Here is a 20982-nt window from a genome sequence, read left to right as displayed (position 1 = left end):
TTATAGGCGTATATTTTCCTACAAAGCAGATGTAGTACACCTTGTTTCTTTCCTTCCCTCTGAGCTCCAGACATGGCAGGCAAGTTGCACCATCCACGGCAATGAGGGAAAAGACCACGTGCACACTTGAGGACCCACCCTCTGCCTGCCCTCGCCTGCACCTTCTGGTCTTCACCCGCTCCACTCCCCACCCTCAACAGTATCAGCCATCAAGGGCTCCACACTGTTTCTGACTCGTTGAGTGGACTCACTGGAGGACCCATCAATCTTACTCTTCCCTGGCAGCCCGAGGACTGAGCTCAGGGGAGGGAGTGAGCAGCCTGTGCCATCCTGTCTGGTCCAATTTGTTTCTCAGCAGCATAAATCAGGTTTCAGCATGTCAACTTTTTTTAAAAGGAGCTCTATTACAATACATTATGATATTCATCTTAATTGAGTGTATGTCAGAGACAGGAACAATGAGAGTACATCGTATAGTTGGGGGAGAAAAAATATTTTCCTCAGAGTGGGCACATGACAAATTACATAACCTAAGGGCTGTAAATTACCCTGAAGCTCTCCTGGCTTTACACAGCAAGGCCAAATTACAGTTATGGCCACAATGTCAGGGCCTCTAGATTAAAAAAAAAAAAAAGTTTAACTAAATCCCAAATTAAGTTTATTACAAGGTCTACAACCCAAAGCGTGACATTACTACAAAGTAAATTGGTAAGAAAATTTCATTCATGACTGTATCTAGATCAACTGCCCTGAAATGTAAGAAATAAGGAAGTCATTTTAATTCAGTTTTTATAAGAAGCTGAAAAAGATGACAAAACAGAAAGCACCAATAGGTAGGCAGAAAGTTTGCTCTCCAGCAGAGAAGTTGTATTTGAGAAAATTGTACAGAAAATACGGAGAAGGTAATGGCACCCCACTCCATACTCTTGCCTGGAAAATCCCATGGATGGAGGAGCCTGGTAGGCTGCAGTCCATGGGGTCGCTAGGAGTCGGACACGACTGAGTGACTTCAATTTCACTTTTCACTTTCATGCATTGGAGAAGGAAATGGCAACCCACTCCAGTGTTCTTGCCTGGAGAATCCCAGGGACAGCAGAGCCTAGTGGGCTGCTGTCTATGGGGTCGCACAGAGTCAGACATGACTGAAGCAACTTAGCAGCAGTAGCAGCAGCAGTACAGAGAATAAATGGTGAATCCCAGTATCAAACACCAGCAAGAATTAATGTTTCTGAAAGCAATTCTGACTGATTCTTGGTTGAGTCTTCAGGACAAAATACAAAGCAAATGCCACAAGTGTCACAAAATACAAAGCAAGAGCCTGCAGTGAGACAAGCAGGACACAGCGAAGGGCCGGGCGGGATGGACGATGCAGGACCTCAAGAGCAGCTGTAGGGCAGGGTGTCTGTGCAGCTGCCTCTTGCACTGGGCAAAGATGAAGACCAGACTTCCCATGCTGACAAATACACATTAATACTATGCCATTAACATTTAAACTCCTTAGATCACTCAATTGAAAGGAAGGAAACACATTTCTTGACGTCTATTCAATTCAAGATAATGTCTGCCATTTTCATTAACAGACAATACAACTGCATGCCACACAATGCGATGGGCATCAATCTATTTAACAGCAAGTCCCACAGCAAATTAAGCACCACTGAGTTATAATTTCAGGAGCACACAAACATATCCATAGTAAATTTAAAATGGTATTCTGCCATTCAATCTAGTAAGTAGAAAACAGCCTAAAGAAAAAAAGAAACATTTCTTGGACTCAAACTATATGGAAGTATATAGTAAGGAAATCATTTATAAGGAGAGTAATGTAATTGCTCACTTCAGAGTTACTGATATTATCAGTTTCTGATATGAAGAAGATTAAGAAGGAAATGAAACAAAAATCAGAGAATGATGTATTCTGACAACTACTTCATCAAATAAGATTTATAAGCACATCTGGCATTAAATATACATACATGTATTATGTACATACAAAGTAAGGCTATATCCTGTTTATAAGGCATATGACTTTCTCCAGCAACTATGCCTTGTATGAGTATAGTGAAAACCATCTTCTTAGTTATACAGGAATGTTCCTGAGCAAAGCTTTTTCCTAGGTTATTTATTGCTCAGGTTCCTTGACAAATAGGTAAGTGCAGCAGTCATTTTTAGGTAAAATCCTGGTTCCATTTTTTTTTTTTTTAATTTATTCATTTGGTTGTGCCAGGTCTTAGTTGCAGCACATAGGATCTTTGATCTTTGTTGCCATATGTGGGATCCTTTATTTATTACATGCCAGCTCTTAGTTGCTGCATGCAGTATCTAGCTCTGACCAGGGATTGAACATGGGCCCCCACAAAGTCTTAGTCCCTGGACTACTAGGGAAGTCCCCTGTTTCCATTAAAAGCAAGGGTTGCCAAACTATGGTTCCCAGGCCAAATCTGGCCCATTACTTGCTTTTGGAAGTAAAGTTTTATTGGAATACAGTCATGTCATGCTCATTTGTTTACATACTGTCTGTGATTCTTTCATGCTATGTTAATAGAGTTGGGACCCTTGAGCTCACAAAGCCTAAAATATTTAAAATCTGGCCCTTCATAGAAAAAGTCCATGGACCACTATTCTAGAGCTAGTTTGAGCTATCCTACTTTTATATACCTGAATCCTAAGTAAATAGGATTACTAAAGCCCTGTACTTGTTTAAATAAAACAGAACATCAATACAGTGAAATGTTATGCAATCACTACAAATGACATTTACCAAGAGTTTATAGTGGTCAAGGATAAATAAGTTTGTTATGCTAAGATTTAAGTATATGAAATTGAAAATTCAGTCTAATTGCATCAATGAAAAACATACAAACACAGAAAAAAAAAGACTTTTCAACTAAAAAGTTAACACTAACTGTGGTAATGATGGTAAAATCTTTTTTACATTTTCCTTCTTTTTTACTTTTTAGTAAATTTTCTACGAAGAATGTATATCCCATTTTTCATTGGAAAATATTAAACTGACTTTAAGAAATCCTTGACCCTAAAAATAGAAGTATTATCTGACAAACTGTCTCCTTTCTCCATTTAAAAAGAAAAAGGCTGGTATTTTTCTTTAACTCAGCTGTTATAAAGAAGTATACGTTTCCCTTGACAATTCTTCCAATGAATATGGTTTATTGCTATTCATAGGCTAAGAACACTCAGTGAAATGTTATGGTCAATCCAATTTCTATTCCTCAATATGCAGAAAGTGGTTAATTGTAAAAAGATCTTCCCACCTGGGACTCTGCTTAATCATTCCAGGCAGTGCTTATCTGATGACCAACACCCACAGTCGTGATGTACTGATCTCAAAGTCCATTCTATGGTAACCATATTAGTTTCATTCGCTTTTCACTGTGCTTCCTACTGAATGCTTACTTTAAAAAATTTAATTATATATTAACTCCGAAAGAGGATTTCAGGTAGGTACCGAGACAATGCCTCACATCATGGTGGAGTGAAAGCCTGCTGCCTGACCCAAGGGTAGGAACCCACAGCTGCCAGTGAAGGGATGTCTGGCCCTCCTGACTGGTGGAGGACCACAGGGCTGCAGCCTGGGTGGAGGGGGCATGGGGGAGAAACAAATCAACTCGCTGCGCTGGCAGCAGGGTGGGGAGTGGTGAGAGCGGAAGGCCCATCTATGCTCTTCCTGATGCTTCCCTCACCCATCCCTGCCCTTCTACTCACAGCCCCTTTGACACAGCACCCAGCCCAGGTCCCAGAGCAGAGCTGGTGTGCACCATCAGCTCTGGAGCAGTAAGGACAGGAAATCCACAGGCAGAAGCAGGAAAATGAGTGGGGATGAGGCCGGTTCTACCGCAGATTTGTGGGTGCCTCTGTGGGTGTTCCAGCCATGGAGCTTATGGCGGTTTCTACCCTCCCGCTGCGGTTTGAATCCTGACCACACTGCTGTGATAAAGGTCTCATCTGACCAAGGTCTCCCCATCCTTACATGGATTATCTTAAACAGTATTTGTAAGTCATTTCCCCACATTAACGCCTCCCCCTGCCAGACCTAGAAGAGCCAAGGTCCTTAGCCCAACATCACGGCAGTCCACCCTCTGATGTCAGCCCACCCTCTGACCTCATGTCACCCCTCTGGACGCCATCCTCTACTGACCCATGTTTGTGTATGAGGAGTCACCTGCCTGTGTGTTCTCTGTTCCCCTTCAAGTCGCACCATCTGCCTAGACCCAGACTCAGTTTCCCTCTCTTCCAAGAAGTCCTCCCTTATCCCCTTGGCCCCTCTGTCCTCTGGAAACAGAAACAGCCCTTAGTGCCCTACCCTTGCTCGTGGATGGCCTGAAATGTTGATTTCCTTGTCTGACAGGAAGCATTCATTTAATTAATGAATTTTCAGGTCACATCTTGTCTCCTCAATGAGACCATAAATTTTTGAGAGCAATGGTTCTTTGCACTGCCTATAGTGCTTAACATGGGTTTTAAGTACACTGGTGGTATTCAGTAAATTATTTCTTGGACAATAAATAAAATGAACAGCTTCCTGAGCTATCTGGACCATAGATCTTCCTGAGGTCATGTTAAATGGCACCATAAACCTTTTCTGACAGTGATCACAGAGTACAGAGAATTAAATAGAAAAATTCACAAATGAAAGAACGAAAAGACCTACAGTCAAGGGCAGGAGCGTGGCCACGGAGCAAAGGGGTGATGCTCTGAGGCAGTGTTGGTATGGCTGCCTCAGCCTCACCGGAGGGCAGGTCCCTGTTCTCCTCCTCTCCTGTCAGCCTGACCCTCTGGATGAACTGGGGAAGCCTCTGGATGAAGCCAGTGTCAGCACTGGCCTCAGGTATTTCCAGCTCTGCCTCGTTCGCCTTCTCTCTCCCCATGGGAGCTTCTACCTCCATGTCTCCTGCTTTTCCACCTCTCTCCCTCTGCTGCCTCCCCCAGCACCCAGCCCCTTGCTGTAATCTCCCAACATGCTAATAGGCAACAGCTACCCCCTCCTAGTAGGAATCCCAACCATTGTGTCCTTCGTTTCAAACACCATAGTCCTCCCACCTGTGTCTCTATGGGATTCTTTTCAACATCCCTGGTTTGTAGTCTCACTGTGTTATCAGCATCTTCCTCCCTTCACCTCCCATCACACTTGATGACTGTTCTTGATGACAACAGTCCTGCCTCACAAGAAGGCTAGCTCAGCTCTCTTTCTTCCATGGGTGAGGTCCCTCGGGGTACACTTTGGCCACATGCATTCTGCTTTTTGCGGTGCAGTGGAGGAGCGGCCGAAGTCAGGCCCTGTCTGAGTGGGCTGAGCTGTGGAGTGGGCTCGGCAGCTGGGGCCACTGCCCATCACCCCCCTCTTCTCCTCTAGCTCCTTAGGGATCAGCTGAGCTAGAAAAGGCTTCTCCTTGGAGACACCCACAGCTGGGACTTGAGAGGGATGGGGTGGAGTGGGAGGCAGATGCCCTATTCCAGGTGCTGTGTGTCAACCCAATGTTGCAACAGAGGCAACACTGCAAGTCCAAGTTCTCATCGAACCAGCCACTGGAGGCAACTCCATGTCCCGCCCCCCACCCAGGCTACAGTCACTCAAGGGGCCTCCCAAAGGGTTGAGCACCATGTTGCTGCCCCTAGAGTCCTCTCCTGTCTCAGTACTTTCTCCAGGGCTGTGGGGAAGGAAGCAGGACCGTGTGTCTGGTGGGGTTAGGACACCGTGGCAGGAAGTTGATGAAGAAGCCCCCCCCAGAGTCCAGTGAACCCACACGGCTGCACCGTCCTGCCTGTGGCTCACCAAGGGTTACTTACCTTCATGTATATGGTTTCCAGCAAAACATAAAAATGGAAAGGCAGATATTAAGTGGGAGCAAGACGGTCTAAGGGACAAAGTTGGACTTGGAGGCAGGAAGCACACACATTCCACTGTGAGTCCTGCCAGGGACAGAGGGCCTTACATGCAGCTTCTACCATCCTGGAATAGTCCATGTATTTCCTTAGTCATAGGCACAAGAGCTTTGAACTTCTCAAAAGAGTGATGGTAGGGAAGTAATATGAAATATTCTACTTCAACTCGAGCAAAGAATTATATAACTAGAGAAGCTTATTTATTTATTTTTTTTTTTAAAGAAAGTCCACTTTTCAGCATGACCCACCTTGGTACTGAGGACACCACCTCAGTTAGCCAAGATATGGACAGGGAGCTCCTAGAAACCATGCACACACTTGACATGGGGGAAAGAGCATCCTGAGCCCTGAGAGGAAATCCCCAGCATCCACATGGGGTCCTGAGTTCATGCCTGGAACCTGGTCCACCAGAGTCAGGTAGATTTCTTGGGTCCCCATGGCAAGCCCCAGGCAAGTGAGGTTGCTGGGATTTGAGGCAGGCGCCACTTACCAGCGCAGGGCGATTTTGATGGGGGTGGTGAGGCATGATGTGAACAGGTCAGCTGGGAGGTCGGGGATCATGGGCAGGAGCTCGTTGGCCTCACAGGCTGCCAGCTGAATGCAGTTCTTCATAGACGGGGGCAAAGGCATCTGGGCCAGTGGGTGGTTTGGGTTAATAGCAGCGACCTGCAGGGGGACAGGAAGGAGAGTGGCTTAGCCGTTGTCCACAACTGGAGACTAAGCCAGAAATATGACATGAAGGAAAGGATCTGTCGACTTGAGGCTTCAGGTTGAGGGGTTCCAGGCCAAGTTCCCCAAAAAGAGGCCCAGCTGTCGGATCCTCTCCTGGAGAGGATCGTTAGCTCCAGCCCCAAATCACTTGTTATGCCAGGACTCTTGGGTTATAAAGGCCGGGGACGGGGGAGCTCCACGAAGACCAGGTGCTGGGGTTTCAGGTGATGATGGTGCCAGGCGGGCAGATGGGACAGGAAAGTGCAATTTTTAATCGCTGATGGCTACTTGCTTGGTTCCCAACTTGAAAAGAATGTTTATGCTTCTCAGGTTTTGCTCCTTACTAAGAATCCCCTCTGCATGACTGTTTCTTTCACATTTGCTATTTCATTTGCTTTTTACAACATTCCCATGAGGTAAGTTTTCTTTCCATTTTAAAAGATCTTTTTACAATGAGGAAACCGAGACCCCAAGAAATGATGGGAATTGCCAGTCACCGGGCGAGTCCTGGTCATGGGTGGGGAGGCTGGTCCTGAGCTGAAGTCTCCCCTACCTCATCCCATCGGGGCCCTCCTGCACCCACACCACACCTATGACACTAACACGCATGCTCTGCAGGAGCTGGGCCTAAGAGCATGCTCAGGTGCACTTTGTAAGTTATACACACAAAGCTGTGTTCACTCATATATCCCTACCATAGATTATGACATGTAAAGTGTTGTCATTATTAATGTGGATAAAACCTTGTTTTATTTCTCAAATGGAAGGCAGTAAAAGTTGTATTTCTATTAATAACCCCTTCTGCTATAGGAATAGCAAGTCCAGAATACACATCAAATTCTAGTATACTTAAAACAAAATAAAAAAGGCAATTTCTCGAGGAATGGGTTTTTTTTTTAATTATTGTGGCAAAATACACACAATATAAAACTTACCATCTTATCCATTTTGTTTGTATGGTCAGTAGCATTAGGTACAATTCACATTGTACAACCATTACCAGAGTGCGTTTTTTAAAGTACAGAGAAAAGGGAAGGCAGAATCACGTTTAATCTTCTCCTTGGCTCTGGCGCTACGATCTAAAATAGCACCAGTGAAGCAACCTGCTCCACACAGGAAATTAGTTTCCAGGTCTGCTGTGACAACCCGCTAGGAAGGATGACGGGTCTGGGTGCCGTGTGGGTCTGCGGCTCATCAGACCTGAGTCATGCGGAAAGACGTGGAGGCTGCAGATGTGTCAGAGTCAGGGGAGGCTGCCGGAAGTGCTCCACTCACGTGCTCTGTGGAAGCATGTCCTCCCCAGGTCAGGGGGAGGATGACAGCAGCAATGGGTCGGGCTCCGGAAGGGGCACGGAAGGCACAGCTCCAAACAGTGAAAGGGGCATTGGAGAGGCGGCCTGGGACTGAAGCCGACACATATGCATCTCGTGAGCATTACCACTAACGGGCACAGATGAGATGACCACAGGAAACGACTTAGGAAGAGTTGTTTATGTAAAACCTAGATTCAATATTCTCAAATGCTGTCGTGCTAGTTTCAACTTCTCTGTCTATAATCTGCTTCCACAGTAAATTTACTTTCTGAGAACCAGAGAGCAGGTCCACTGGCCACAGGCCTTCCACCTTCACTGTTGCCTGTCACTGAGCTTCTGCAGACTCAGGCTCTCTGAAGTGAAGCAGTCTGTCACATCAAGGCCATCTTTCTCCCAAGACAGAGGGCCCCAAGCGGAGACAAGGGTGCTCGGTGGGCTTAAGGCGACTTCTGCAGGGGTCAGGAGGTCCGTGCCCTGTCCCCTGTGGAGGCGGTGCTCCGATGCCCCGACAGAGCCAGGCGGTGCTGTTGGGCAGCAAGTCTGCTCAGTGCCTCTGTGTTAGACCTGCCTCAGGCTGCACCTCGTGGTCCATGGGCACTTCGCCCGGAGCCTCGCAAAGTACCTGAGGCAGTGGAGCCCCAGGAGACGGGAAGACGATGCAGAAACATCTTCATCCCAAGTCCATTGGAAACTAAATTTCCCAATTCAAAATGGTCATTGATAGAAACCTTGATTTCTTAAACAAGCTCCTTGAAGTATGCTGGTGTATTATTGGCAGAAAGCACTAAATGTGGCTGCAGATAACCTGAAGTATGGTAACACACAGTCATAGTCCCCCGAGGACTCAGATCAGATCTGTCGTCACCACTAGGCACTCAGAAGGCAGATGAGAGCTGCACTGGGGTTAATTAGAATCAGTAACATTTTGTAAAAATGACATTCAAAACAAAGGATTCCACCAACAATTCATTTTTTTTAAGCTTCTAACCCAGGAAAACAACAAACAAACAAAAATTATTTTAACAGGTGAGCTATTTCCTGTCTATTGTTTTGGTTTTGTATTTATCTAAGATATTGACCTTTTAACTGAAATTCGTCTTTGGAATAATAAATAGCCTGCATGTAAAGCTAACTACTAGTGATTCAGAGAACTTCTCAAAGGCACCCAAGTAAAGAAGCTGGTCCAGCTGGGAGCCGCCACTCACCCTGCAGGGCACACCCCAGACGTACTTGTACCCAAAGGGGCTTCTCCTGGGGAACCCAGAGGCTCAAACACCAAGAGAACTTTCTTCGTTAAAAGCTCACTAGAGCCTTCTGGAGGATTTGGGAAGGATCCAGAAAAACCCTCAATGCGATACACAGCAACCAGATCCAAGAGAGACATCTGCTACCTCTTCCACACGTGTGGATAATGTAGTGCTCGTGCGTTCAGAGCTCATGGGAAGGCTGGCCAAGCGGCTCACACAAGGCCTGGAATCACTCGCTCCAGAAGCAAGGCTGGCGGGGCTGGGGGTCACTGGGGCAGCACCTGAATCTCTCATTTCCTAAATAAACCTCTACCATCATGCTGCTTCTTTTCTCCATATACGTATACATGTTAAGAGACAACTCGATTAAGGCACCAATAATTTCAGAGGCGTCTTTAACAAGCAGCTTTCTGAAAATAACATCTACTTGGTAATAATTCCAGTTCTAGCTTAAAGCAACTTTTATTCTCAACTCAGTAACACCTACTTACAGTGAACATTTTTGCAAAGTTCAGAGAGAGATTAAGATCTGTAAACAGATCAGGTATTGCTTGCCCAGCTCATTATGATATTAACCCCATTAAGATATTAATGGAACATCTATCACACATCAGATACTGTACTAAAAATAGCACATAAAAAGTGAAAGTAGTAATTTTTAATATATAATATATATAATTCTCTTTGTGTGCGTGCGTGTAGTCAGTCACTTCGTCATGTCTGACTCTTTGCAGGCCCACGGACTGTAGTCCACCAGGCTCCTCTGTCCATGGAATTTTCCAGGCAAGAATCCTGCTCCAGGTTGCCATTTTCTATTCCAAAGGATCTTCCTGACCCAGGGATCGAACCCATGTCTCTTGCATCTCCTGCACTGGCAGGTGGATTCTTCACCACTAGCACCACCTGCAAAGCCTCAATTCTATATATATCAAATATTAAATAGCATTAATAATTTAAAAACAAGTTGCTGGAAACTGAAATTTATGTCAAGAGAGCAGAGGAAGTCACTCTGTTGCAAGAAGACTTGTAACAATAATAGGGAAACCCCCAATGTTCCCCACAAAGGGCAGCTAAAGAACATGCTTCACAGCATAGTCTGTCATGATTATCCTGAGAGCTTACCTAAATGGACCATCCACTGTTTTAAAGCCATTTCATTGTTAGCAATCAGTTTCTAAAATGCTCTGTAATTATTCTATAACTCAATAAAGATGCTTAGTTAGAAATTACAATGAAATTTCTCCCCAATTAACTCTTAGAGAAGCAACTAAAAGAAGGTAACTCAAAAATTCTCCGATCCTTTACATCACAAAGAGCATTTACGTTTGGGGGTTACTGTGAACAATGCTGCTGTGCATCTGCGTACAGGTTTTTGTGTGGACACATGTTTTCAAGTCTCCAGGGTACAAACCTAGGAATGGAACTACTGGGTCATCTACAGCTCCAGGTTTAACGTTTGAGGAACTGCCAGACTGTTTTCTAAAGTGGCTGCACCATTTTACCTTACTTAACCATCTTGATGCGGTGCTATGGTCTGAATGTACATGTTCCCCCCAAATTCATATGCTGAAATCCTAACCCCCAAAGGTGACAGCGCTAATAAGAAGGTGGGACCTTTGGGAGGTGATTAATTTATGAGGCTGAAGGCCTCCTGAATGAGGTCAGTGTCCTTACAAAGAAAGCAGCCTGACAGCTCCCTGACCCCTTCCACCACATGAGGACACAGCAAGAAGGCCTGGCCATGAACTAGGAAAAGGGCCCTCACCTGACCAAGCTGCACCATGATCTTGGTCTGTCCAACCTCCAGAACTTTGAGAAATCAATCTCTGTTGTTTAGAAGCTACCCAGTCTGTATTTTGTTACAGTAGCCCAAATGGACTAGGACAGGTAGGAATTTAAGATTATTCATTTGATACTTTCTCTATTTTCTAACATAAAGATCTAGTGCTGTAAATTTCCCTTTCAATTGCTTTCACTGTTTCTTATCAATGCTGACAGGTTGTACATTTATTTTCTTTTTTTCTGTTTATTTAATTGAAATATAGTTGACTTACAATGCTGTGTTAATTTCTGCTGTACAGCACAGTGATTCAGTTATACATATATATACACACACACACACACTCTTTTTCTTATATTCTTTTCCACTATGGTTTATCATAGCATACTGAGTATAGTTCCCTGTGCTACACAGCAGGATCTTGTTTACCGTTCTGTATACAATAGCTTACATCTGCTAACACCAACCTCCAGCCCCTTGGGAACCACAAGTCTGTCTTCTATGTCCTTGAGTCTGTTTCTGTTTCATAGATAGGTTCATTTGTGTCACTTTTTAGAATCCACATACATATAAGTGATAACATATGGGATTTGTCTTTCTCTTTCTGATTTACTTCACTTAGTATGATACTCTCTAGTTGGAACCATGCTGCTATAAATGGCACTATTTCCATCTTTTTATGGCTGAGTAATATTCTATTGTATATATACCACATCTTTATTCATTCATCCGTCAATAAACATTTAGGCTGCTTCCATGTCTTAGCTATTGTAAATGGTGCTGTTTTGAACATAGGGATGCATGTGTCTTTCTGAATTAAGAGTTTTTCTGGATATGTGTCCAGGAGTGGGATTACTGGATCATATGGTAATTTAATTTTATTTTTAGTTTTCTAACATATATTGATTTTCATTCAGTTAATGTACTTTCTTTTATTTCCCTTGAGATTTTCAACCCGTCAATTATAGGTTAATTTTTTTTTTTTCGGATATTTTTCTGTTGTCTTTCTGCCGTTGACTTCTAGTTGATTTTACTATGATCAAAGAGCAGGCCTGTGTGATTTCTATTATTTAAAATATGTTGAGGTTTGCTTTATGACCCAGGATCTATCTTGATGGATGCTTCATGGACACTTGTGTATTTTGCTGCTGCTGTTGGAGTGTTCAGTGTCAATTAGAGCTCTGTGACTGATTCAACAGATAGGATTGTGCCTTCTGTTTTTTCCCCTTGCACAAGTCTTACTGTACAATGTTGAAGAGGAATAATGAGAATTAACATCTTTTCCTTGCTTTTGACCCCAATGTTAAGAAAAATCACTTATCCTCTTGTCCCTCCCCTCAAATGGGCTGGTAACTTCCCACCTGCCCTTCTCCCTGTGCATGGCTCTGTGACCACCCAGCTGAGTACTGCCATTTTTCCGGTTGCCACCAGAAGCACCGTGGCCTGTGCCACCACAGATCCTTTGCGAGAGAACCTCAGGCCTTTATCTCCATGGCCTCCAGCTGACAGAGGGGGGCCCTCCTGTGATAGGAAGTCAGGCCGTGCAGATGAGTCCTGCCAGGAACCACAGCACCCTGCACCCATATCCCATGGTGTTGATCATGATCTGTGGTCCAAAATATTAAGTGATTTCTGGCATGTTTTAAAATAGACTAAATTAGGAAAAAGCATTAAACTCTTAAGACTTAACTTGGAGAAGCTCCCAGTTTTATGATAGCTGCAATAATGTACTATATTCATGGATTTGGGTTAATAATTTTTCCTTTATTTCTTTTTACATTTCATACAAATCAATCAAAGATTAAACACAGTCAGTGAGTCATAGATATATCTAAGGAAGATAAATAAATGTAGCTTATTCAAATGTATATTTATTTATCAGACCAAATCTGTAAATGTTTCCTAAACAGCTACTTCATATGAAGCTTTCTTGATAGGTTTACATAATAGGTTTAATAAATACAGCAGACAACACCAATAGAAGAGATACTATAAGACAAGGCATAATTATTTTGTCAAATGAACTGCATAAAAATTTGCTATAGGAGGTCATCTGAGTAAGATTTCAGGTGCAAGGAAGTAGAATTTTAGTTACACCCTTAGAGCTGACTGTACTAGTGATACACTTTGCTTGTCTGTGGATTTCATATGATACTACCAGTAGTGAGGGTTTCTGAATTTTTTATGCAGAGAAATCACATTTCTTTTACCCAGAGTCTTCAAATTCCAGGACTAGGAACAGTACAAGGTGCCAAGAGAAATGAACTGCAGGTTCCCATAAAAATCATAAAAGGGAAGGTGTGCACAGGAGCTGAGTCTGGAGACAGCTTATGTATGTTCTGTTGCCCAGGCTGACTGGACTACATGTAAAAGTGCTCTGCAAACTAGAAAAGGTTGTACAAGTAGAGGGTAGGTAGTGTCCCTCAGCTAAGGCCTCCGGGTGCTCTGGCCTCCCCTGGTGGTGCCTTTCCACCTTGCATGGTCTGCTCTCTTCCCAGTTCTCAGTGGCAGCAAGGGTCCTGATCTTTGACAGGCTGCTTTTCTTATCAGTGCTTTTCTGTGACCCTTTCCACTTTCTGGTTCGCAAGCCAGCTCCCAGCACCCTAGGAGGTCCACCCTCCTCCTCCACTCATCATTTCCATAATGGCTTCATCTTCTCCAGCAAGGGGCTGTGGGTGGCTGTGTGGAACCCAATGAAAGGAGTTTCTGCTGTATTTGCTTACAGGTTAACCCCCATTCACTATCCTATAAAAAAGTGGAAATGGCAGCATTTTTTCTAAATTTACAATTGTGGAGGGGGAAGTGTTTCAACAAGATAATAGGTTTCTTACCAATATTTGTTTTGAAAATGTTCACTACTAACAATTCTTACAGCTTACTATACATAGAGTATAAGATACTGAAGGGTGAACTTGACCAGCCTTAATTTCAAAAAGGGCCTGTTCAGGGTGTGTGTGGAGAAGCAAATGGGGGAGGCACTTCACTGCTGAAGCCTGAGGTGGTGCAGGGGTAAGACAGGGCTCACCTGAAGACCTGCCATCAGGACGGCCTTCTACTCACCCATGTCCTAAAGCCAGGCGTCCTGCAACCACCCCGCCCTAGGAAGCACCTGGAGGTGCTCTTCTCTAAAGAGAGTTACTGATGTGTCTGGGGGAAACTAGGGTGGCTAGTGTAGTCGCCAGCTCTCAGAGAAGGAATGCTCTCTGGACTGTGGGCAAGGGTGCTCCAGGATAGCCAGCTCCCACCTGCCTGCCCCTCCATGGCACACAGCGACAGTGGGTAGCCTCCCTTCATTCTTAAATATGAGAAGCAACAGGGAGTCATCATAAGCCTTCTGTAGAAAGGAGAACAACCCAAATAACTCATTTATACAACCCAAATAACCCACAAATTTATACCGGAGGTAACTTAGAAAAAAGGACATCTTTTTAAAGTCCATATATTAAAAAATAAATAAGGTTATCACATCACAGACCTCTTGTTTCCCTGCTACCTACAAATGGTAATTATGAAGCTACAGAAGAGAAATAATGGGAGACTTGAAAACACTTGCAACGTGAAAGCAAGAGATGGACAAGCCGAGCTCCCTGTAGAGTTAGCATGGTGGACCCCTGCTCTGTAGCGTGAACATCCCGACAGCAAGTCCATGGAGAATGCTCACAAATTCACAGACACAAGCTCCATTTAGTAAGCAGTCATCAAGACATATTCCTTATCTACAGATAACCTTAGAATTAACTTGTGACACTCAAAAACCATAGACAGACATTGTAATACTATAAATATTAACCTTAACACAGTTAACTTCTATTTCAAATTCCACAGACATCCACACAATGTGCTGTCTACAATAGTAGCACAGGAACCACAAGGTTTCAAAATACAAATTCTCTAGTTCTATGGGATACACATTTAACATTTTTTGAAGAAATCTGAAGTGTGATGTTAGACATTTTTCTCACCATTAATTTACATATGTGACATAAAATTTAGTCACAGTGATGACTACATGAAGATAATGTCATATATCAGTATGAACAGAGGATTTCAAATGGGTGTTTAAGTCACTGTGAATTCAGTGATGCTGCAGGATCACACCTGTTTCTATGAAAATGAGTGTCCGCTGGACAAGGTACTGAGCTGCTGGATGCTACTGCTGGAGCCAGCAGAAGCGGGTCACACAAAGAAGTTAACCAAATATTGGATCAAAACATGATTCTTGGTACTTCCCTGGTGGCCCTGTGGTTAAGATTCCACACTTCCACTGCAGGGCGCAAGGGTTCGACCCCTGCTTAGGAAACTAAGATTCCGCACGTCATGAGACATGGCCAAAAACAAAAACATGATTCGCTTGGAGGTATTGTGAGAAAAGCCCTGTCAAGTGTGAACAGACTGTAAGAGGAGAGAATGATGCCACCACAGTAATGGCCTGAGCCTCGACAGCAGACCCCCCACCCAAAGTGTGTCAACTGTCCTTGGAGGAAGACATCATCCCACCACTGCTATGGCTGCCACCAAGAAACTGTCTGGGCTCCCGTCCCACACCAGTGAGGACGGTCATGCTCAGGATCAAGTCTTACAGGGACACAGCGCAGCCCCATCAATCTCTGGAAAAGAAGGGCACTCCTTTTCCCATCACCAGACATCAACTTACCTCTCTGCCTCCACAGAAAGAGAGAGAAAGGCCAAGACTTGACCCCTGCTTCACTGTGGTCTTCAGTGAAGAGAAGGATCGTAACTGCTCATGGGAAGTATCTACTGGGAGCAGAACTAATGGATGAAAAAACTTGATAAAGACCATTTCAAAGAGAATCCATTTTAAGATTTGGTCTCCTTTTAGAGCTACAAAGATTCTATATTCAAGATAAAAGTTGTTGCCAAAAAAAACAAACAAACAAACCCTGGATTCTCTTTCTCTGTCAACGTAATATATGTGGTGGATATAAATACTCCTCTGGCTTTTATCATGAATGGAGGTAGCTGGACCTCGGGACTCTTGTGATGGCTACAACAAGGCCACCAGGCAGACTCTCAAGTCCACCTTCTCACCTACCGTAAGGAGGAAGGGTGAGATTGTTCCATGAAGAGAGTCTAGAACTCCACACTCAAACTGTCCATGATGAGTGTGGACAGAATGAAGACAATAAATAGCATATGCCATATGGGGGGTGGGGTGGGGGGATCGTATAGGACCTAGCTTTAGCCAATGAGATTCTCACGAAAATGACCTAGCTTTAGCCAAAGAGACTGACCTCATCGTACATGACCTAGCTTTAGCCAATGAGATTCTCACGAAAGCAAGTGAGCAGAAGTCTCACTTGCTTTCGTAACAAAGAGACAGATGTGAGGGTTCTGCCCTTTCCCCTCCTCATCTAGCCTCAAAATGGAAGAATGTGATGTAAGCATCAGGATAAAACATCAGAGTGGAAAGACTAAAAACAGCCTGGTTCCCTGATGGTACAGCTGAATAATTAAATCATTTGCCTCAGAGTTCCTAGCAAAAATGACAAACTGTGACTTGTTTAGAAAGCAGAAGTGAGATTCTTCATTATTTACAGCAGTCCAAATACAAGTGCTTCAAGTCTGAGAAAGATTACTCCTATACATCCTTTCTTAGGTTGCTACTTGAGGATTTGCCCTAGCAGAACAAAGGAGAAAATTGAGGAGGAAAGAGACAAAGGTAGAATCTAGGAAACAGTGGATGCATCCAGAAGAACAATAAGGAGAACTCCCGGGAAGACAGTTTTGGAGCAGGCCTGTCTAAAACAGCTGATGAAGCAGGTGGTGGAGAGCTGGAGAAGAAGAAACTTTGGGAAGGGGCATATTTTGAGATTCAGTGCTACCCATGCAAATTTGGGAACTGTGGAAATGCTAAAGATCTAATCAAGAAGAAAGACAATCTCCAGGAAAATCAAAGCAACAAACAATTGTAAAAATGGAAAGCACAGCACCCTAGTTAGCCATTCAATGAACAGTATTTACATGGTCGTAATCAGGGAGCTGAAGTTTAATATTTGTCATTTTTTAGGCATACCTTCTTAGTGTATGTATTCATGGGGAGTTAATTATGCTCAGAGACTAGAGAATAATCATAAAAGTACAAATGACAGAGGTTGGGAAGGTCCAGAGGTAAAAGAAAGTCCAAAGAAGCTAAGAACCTATTAATAAAACCAGAAGATAGGACTGATTATTGAGAAAACTATTATAGAAATAAAAACATAAGCATATGATTTCAAAAGGCAAAGGTTAGAAAGTATAGGGAATCCAAATACAGGGACACAACTAAATGACAGCGGGGAAATAGGAGAGGGTAGTCAGCGACCCTCTCTCTTCAATTTCTCTTTAGAATTCACAATTTACAATGTACTAATGTGACTTAAAACTATGGGGTACCATGTCTCTTTACTATCTAAGTTCTATATAATTTCTCCAATTGTTTAAATAGAATTTACTCATGGCAGTTCTGTTTTTGGTTTATATGGTAGCAGAAAGCCCAGAGATAACCTAAACATTATGAATCAAGAAGTAGTAGTATAAGCATAAACTGTGGAAAATTCTGAAAGAGATGGGAATACCAGACCACCTGATCTGCCTCTTGAGAAATTTGTACTCAGGTCAGGAAGCAACAGTTAGAACTGGACATGGAACAACAGACTGGTTCCAAACAGGAAAAGGAGTTTGTCAAGGCTGTATATTGTCACTCTGTTTATTTAACTTCTATGCAGAGTACATCATGAGAAACGCTGGACTGGAAGAAACACAAGCTGGAATCAAGACTGCCGGGGGGAAATATCAATAACCTCAGATATGCACATGACACCACCCTTATGGCAGAAAGTGAAGAGGAACTCAAAAGCCTCTTGATGAAAGTGAAAGTGGAGAGTGAAAAAGTTGGCTTAAAGCTCAACATTCAGAAAACGAAGATCATGGCATCCGGTCCCACCACTTCATGGGAAATAGATGGGGAAACAGTGGAAACAGTGTCAGACTTTATTTTTCTGGGCTCCAAAACCACTACAGATGGTGACTGCAGCCATGAAATTAAAAGACGCTTACTCCTTGGAAGGAAAGTTATGACCAACCTAGATAGCATATTCAAAAGCAGAGACATTACTTTGCCAACAAAGGTTCGTCTAGTCAAGGCTATGGTTTTTCCTGTGGCCATGTATGGATGTGAGAGTTGGACTGTGAAGAAGGCTGAGCGCCGAAGAACTGATGCTTTTGAACTGTGGTGTTGGAGAAGCCTCTTGAGAGTCCCTTGGACTGCAAGGAGATCCAACCAGTCCATTCTGAAGGAGATCAGCCCTGGGATTTCTTTGGAAGGAATGATGCTGAAGCTGAAACCCCAGGACTTTCGCCACCTCATGCGAAGAGTTGACTCATTGGAAAAGACTCTGATGCTGGGAGGGATTGGGGGCAAGAGGAGAAGGGGACGACAGAGGATGAGATGGCTGGATGGCATCACTGACTCGATGGACGTGAGTCTGAGTGAACTCCGGGAGTTGGTGATGGACAGGGAGGCCTGGCGTGCTGCGATTCATGGGGTCACAAAGAGTTGGACACGACTGAGTGACTGATCTGATCTGATCTGATCTGAGTATAAGCATATTATTTGCATTTATAGAGATACTTATAGAGGAACTAGAAATATAAACAGTTCAAATAGGTTCCCTATAATAGAAGAGTCTTGGCCAAGGAGGGGTGGGGCCAGGGACTACTTCATTCACCATAAACCCTCAGTATTATTTAATTTTTAATATCATGGCATATACTAATTTAGTAAAAATAAAACCATGTATCTTAAAAAAAGAAACACTGAAAGCAAAGAAAACTGAAGCAATATGCAAAGCAATATGACACAATGAAAAATGCAGAGAACGTGACTGAGTGACAGGCACTTTCCTGGCTCTGAGGAAGTCTCTATTGTGTGCAGTAATTTATTCTGTGCTTTCACAGAGGTGTGTGCTGCTTTACCTGCAGTTTTCCTTTGAGATGGAAGTCCACAATAAGTAAACCTCCTGCTCCCAGCACAAACACTGTGCTCTGGAGAACGTGAAAGCTGATAATCATCTCTTAAAATTTATGTCACTCATATCTGTTGTTAATGTTTACTACTTAGAGACTTTCTGGTCCAGGTAACTATTTTCTTTCATTATATTTAATCATTTTTACCCTCTTTATTTTTAAAACTCTGGCACAAACCATTTTACCTGCCAACTTCTTTCAGTTTCATGTCATCAGCTACCCAATAAAAGTGTTCAAATGTATCGTAAATTTACAAAGAATCTGGCCAACTGGAGACAGGGAAAGAATTTTTTAAAAGAATAAACCTAAGAGGCCACACAGGATTGTGGTTTCTACAGCAGATTAAAAAAAAAATGACTAACATGAACATTAAGATATTAGCTGGGAGCCAATTTTATCATTTTAATTTCCACTCTTTATGCAAGAGATCGGCTGAACAATAGCCAATAATAGTAAGTGTAATGGAAAACTGAAAGACTTATCTACACTGTAATTAAGAAAAGAATGAAGATTAAAGTTGGAGCTAATTATAAAACATATGGTATAACTTTGCATTGCCATCTATTTGCCACTTCAGATAACGTATTTTTCATTTACTCTCCTCCATGAGGGATTAGTCAATTAAACATTTCACTCCCTCCCCCTAAAAAGAAAAAGATGGATGGAAAACTTTTTTTGTCACACTCAATGAAATGAACAGTTTCTCGGGCTGATTAATCCTTGGCAACATACAGAGAACACATACAGAACCAAGAGAGCAGATACACCAAGTGCTAGAGCATAAACATTTAGTTTCATGCCTGAGAGGGAAATGCTTGCCTTCTGCTGAGAGGGTGGGAGAGGGGCTGTATTTAGCATGTTTTAATTATCAAAGGATGATGTACTGGTCTTTCCTTAACCACCCTGAAGCTCAAAAATTGGGAATAAATATCCGGCCAGATTCTTTGGCATTTTTATTTACATATTTTAAATGAAAAAAAAATTTTTTTGCAATATTTATTACTTGATGTGAGGAAAAGCAATTACCTCTTGGTGTTTTTGAGTTTTTAGCACTTGTAACATAACCTATCCCTTGGGTAAACAGAGATGACATGCCTAAATGCAAGGTAAAAATTTAATGCTATAAAACTTGATCTTTCCCTTCCCTTATTCTAGAATGCAAATGATAATATTACTAAAGACAACAACAATAATAACAACTGGTGGCGCTGGGTTCCATTTTCAAGAATAAAGGGCAATTTAACACTCACTCTGATGCAAAGTTCTGCTTAAGGGTAATTTATAAAATATTTATAAATTAACTGTATGACATGTTAAATTCTACCAAGTAGAACTTCAAATTTTATTCCTGATACTTTCAGCAATATCCTCAGATGAAATGCAAAAAACATAACAATACATTAAAATTGGATAGGCCCAAAAGGGCTTGAGGAAACATGTTCTCGGGACCATTTCTGTTCTGAATTGAGAATTTCCTGCACAGCAACCAGTTGGAATTCATGACCCCCTGGAGGCTGCCGGATACTTTATTCTCACTCTTGTGCAGGCCACAGGATGGAGGCCTCTTAACTGAATCTGCCTCTTCAATTTCTCTTTAGAACTCACTGTTTAATTCAAACATCAAATATTAATTAAAACAACCAAGTAAAACAGCTCTTCACAATCAGAGCACTACACTGCCTCTCCAGTTCTTTAAACAGAAGCCACCAATGGCAGCTATTTTGGTTTGTTTTCTGTATTTAGCCTAGTAGGGTTTTTTTCTTCCCCCAGCACCAAAGACGAAAAAAAAAAAGAGCAATAACAAAGACGAGAGTGGAGCTGAAGACCATGCCCAGACACAGGCCCATTTCTCTGAAAATAAATGTGTCTGCTTTATTTTCACATTTATCTCGGAGGCAGAGCCCACTGGAGCACAAATCAACTCTATTAATGTTATCACTTAATTAAAATTTGTATTAAAAATGATGCTGGGTAAAGCAAAATGCAAAATAAGACCAAGAGCTTG

At 42.8% G+C, this 20982-nt stretch overlaps 1 protein-coding gene across 6 annotated transcripts in view; it reads right to left on the bottom strand.

Moving 5' to 3' along the window:
- RPTOR (regulatory associated protein of MTOR complex 1) overlaps window positions 1-20982 on the bottom strand; it is a 325171-nt gene that overhangs the window by 152576 nt on the left and 151613 nt on the right. For all 6 annotated transcript variants that reach the window (XM_044938670.1, XM_006064164.3, XM_006064165.3 and 3 more), the window contains one exon: window positions 6392-6567. In XM_044938670.1, coding sequence (XP_044794605.1) covers window positions 6392-6567 — 176 coding nt within the window. The remainder of the gene's footprint in view (window positions 1-6391; window positions 6568-20982) is intronic.

This window comes from Bubalus bubalis, chromosome 3 (assembly GCF_019923935.1).
Source record: "Bubalus bubalis isolate 160015118507 breed Murrah chromosome 3, NDDB_SH_1, whole genome shotgun sequence".
Classification (NCBI taxonomy): domain Eukaryota; kingdom Metazoa; phylum Chordata; class Mammalia; order Artiodactyla; family Bovidae; genus Bubalus; species Bubalus bubalis.
Note: the sequence above shows the minus strand (reverse complement) of the source record. Positions and strands in the feature narration are given on the sequence as shown.